Source organism: Gavialis gangeticus, unplaced genomic scaffold, assembly GCF_001723915.1.
Source record: "Gavialis gangeticus isolate Ggan-Ray unplaced genomic scaffold, GavGan_comp1, whole genome shotgun sequence".
Lineage (NCBI taxonomy): Eukaryota > Metazoa > Chordata > Crocodylia > Gavialidae > Gavialis > Gavialis gangeticus.
This window is the reverse complement of record NW_017729022.1, coordinates 80,306,111-80,308,859: the sequence shown is the minus strand read 5'-3', so window position 1 is coordinate 80,308,859 and position 2,749 is coordinate 80,306,111. Positions and strand designations below refer to the sequence as shown.

The 2,749-nt window shown below is 40.6% G+C and overlaps 1 protein-coding gene across 4 annotated transcripts in view; it reads left to right on the top strand.

Moving 5' to 3' along the window:
- Positions 1-2,749, top strand: part of DNM1L (dynamin 1 like) — an 81,189-nt gene that overhangs the window by 20,132 nt on the left and 58,308 nt on the right. For all 4 annotated transcript variants that reach the window (XM_019515458.1, XM_019515457.1, XM_019515460.1 and 1 more), the window contains exon 2: positions 1,545-1,692. In XM_019515458.1, coding sequence (XP_019371003.1) covers positions 1,545-1,692 — 148 coding nt within the window. The remainder of the gene's footprint in view (positions 1-1,544; positions 1,693-2,749) is intronic.

The window sequence follows — 2,749 nt, the reverse complement described above, 5'->3', positions numbered from 1 at the left end:
CCCCCCCCCCCCCCCCGACCTTTGCAAGATCTGGGAACAGACAGGCTGTCCCTTCCCTCCCAAAAACAGAGAGGGGCTTGTGTGGATGTGTTTGTGGGCTTTTCTTTTAAAAATTTGCTTGCAGTGCAGTGATGCTTCAAAAAAGTGATTTAGGTGAAAACTATTGAGGCCAGCGTCCCATCATTTCAAAATCCCATTTTTTGACATGGTAAATGCACTTTTTACTTTCGTCAGGCCTGGAGAATGAGCACAACTGACAGGCTTGTCTGTATGGGGAAACTAACTGGAATAGCTGTTGGATATTTAGCTATTTAGGAAGAATTTCTTTGCCTGGACGTCTTATTTCAGCGTAATTTGTACACTTCCATGTAAAGAAGCACTTTTATTTCAGGATAGAGCCCAAACAGGAAGCTCTTCTGCAATAGCTATTTTGGAGTAGTGTATTTCACACTAATTATTCTGGTCAACTTTCCGGTGTAGACAAGGGCTCAGGGGAATCTGTAGCCTGTTCCTCCATAATGGAATTGCTTGTTAAGTTTTGGTTACTGGGCCCAACAATCACAGCTGCGCAAATTCCTCAAGACAATGTAGACAGGTGTTACTGACAGCGTAATTTGATGGGCGGTACCTTTGTTAGTGGTAATTACATGCAAGAGCGAAACAGTGAATCCTTGGAAACTCTGTCTGGGATTTCAGAGCAGCCTTGATAGTGTTTCTGTCTTGAAGAAAAATGATGTTCTGACACACTGTGAAACCTGTGGTACCCCAGGGTGTTCCCTACAGTTGGCAAACCATTAAAAGACCAGGGAAATTCTGATGTTGCCCTCACTGCTTTGTTGAGTCAGTGTTATAATGTATTTGCGTTGTTGTACAATCCCAAGATGTTTCAAATGGGTTCTGGACCATTTTAATCCAATACTTTCTATTTACAACTAACAGCTACAAATTGTTAAAATGTGGGTTGCCCAGCACAGATCCAAAAAATTAAGGTTTTAGCACCAAGGGAAAATAGGTGAGCACAGCTTTCGTCAAATGCCATTATAGGTTTCTTCAAGTAACTGTCCATAGGTGTTGCATGATCAGTGCTGGAGCTTGGAATCAGTAGCCCTGGCCCACACCAGTACCTTAACTCTCATAACCCTCCTTTCTCCCACTCCACTGTTAAAAGATAGAATAGGGACAGCTGTTTCAGACAAACTAGTTTGGGTAGGGACAATTCTGATAATTTTTTCTTTTTTTTTCATAACGTATAGGTTTTAACATAAATGTTGAAAGGAGACTTGTTTGTTCATTACATTACACGAGGCAAACCTATTGCCATGTTGCCCTATATTGTATCTGGGTGCACAGCATGATACCAGTGGCTTATGTCTTCTTTATCTACCAGTCCGAAGTAACACGAGGGTTAGGAAAGTGAAAAGAAGAGGGAAGAATGGACATTGTATATATGTGAATATATATGAAAGCTACAGCCACACAGTGGAATGAACATTACAGCGTCTCAGTATTTTAAGACAGTCACGTAGCTCTCTTCCCATTTTCAGAGCAGTGGAAAGAGTTCAGTGCTGGAAAGTCTTGTGGGAAGGGATCTGCTCCCAAGAGGTACTGGGATTATCACCCGGAGACCCCTTATCCTGCAGCTGGTGCACGTTTCTCTAGATGACAGTCGGAAAACAACCGGAGATGAAAATGGTAAGTGTAATCTAACTGGGATTTTAAGCTTCATGCATTTACCTAATTATCTCTCTTTTTGAGGATAATATTTCTGTTTTTTTTTTTCTTGTGTAGTCTCAAGCAAGGTGAAAATACACTATTCTTACCCCTAAACTGTAGATGCACTCTGGTATCTTATTTATTTATGCATACTTTCATATTACTGGAAAAATATTGTAGCTTCTGATACAGCCTATTTTATCCATACAACAGAATAGCTTAAATCCAGCTTTGCTATATTGCACTTTCAGTACAGTTCCTATTTTAAGTCATCTTCTGTCTCTTTTTGAGCACTTCTGAAAAGATCGTGCCAAAGAACTTACGACAGTATGTGGCTGGTGGTGAATGCTGAGAGCAATGGTCTCAAGTTGTAGTCGGGGAAGTTTAGATTAGATATTAAGAAGAATTTTCTTACTAAGAGGGTAGTAAAACACTGGACAGGTCACCCAGAGAAGTGGGGAAGCTGCATCCTTGGATGTTTTCAAAACCCAGGTAGACAAAGCTTTGGCTGGGATGATCTAGTTGTGGGGATGGTCCTGCTTTGAGCAGGGAGTTGGACTAGATGACCTCCTGAGGTCCCTTCCAACCCTAACTTCCTATGATTCCAATGTCTAGGATCTGCAGGACAGTTTTGCTGCATCTTTAATGTCCTGCTGAGCAATAAAATCTCCCCTCACATGATGAAAGCATAATTTTTATGGAAAAGGGTTTAAAATACACAGGAAAAATAGTGTAAGGGGTATGGACCTTGTGTAGATGCAAAGATATTGGAACCTCTGGATTATGGGTATCATATTACTGAGAAATTTTAAACCACATAAAGTAGGGTGAGGCTTTAGTTTCTTGTAGTGCCTCCTTATCTCTTGCTGATCAAGAATGTTACCTCATTTGTCCTTTGGGGAGTTGGCACAGTTTCATTTTATATTAAATAACACTCTTAATCTTAAGGAAGTGAGAAACCACTGGGCATACTAGTCTGTCTTTGCTTACAATGTAATATTTCTAAAATCTTGCTTGTCTGGATTTTTTTTTGGGG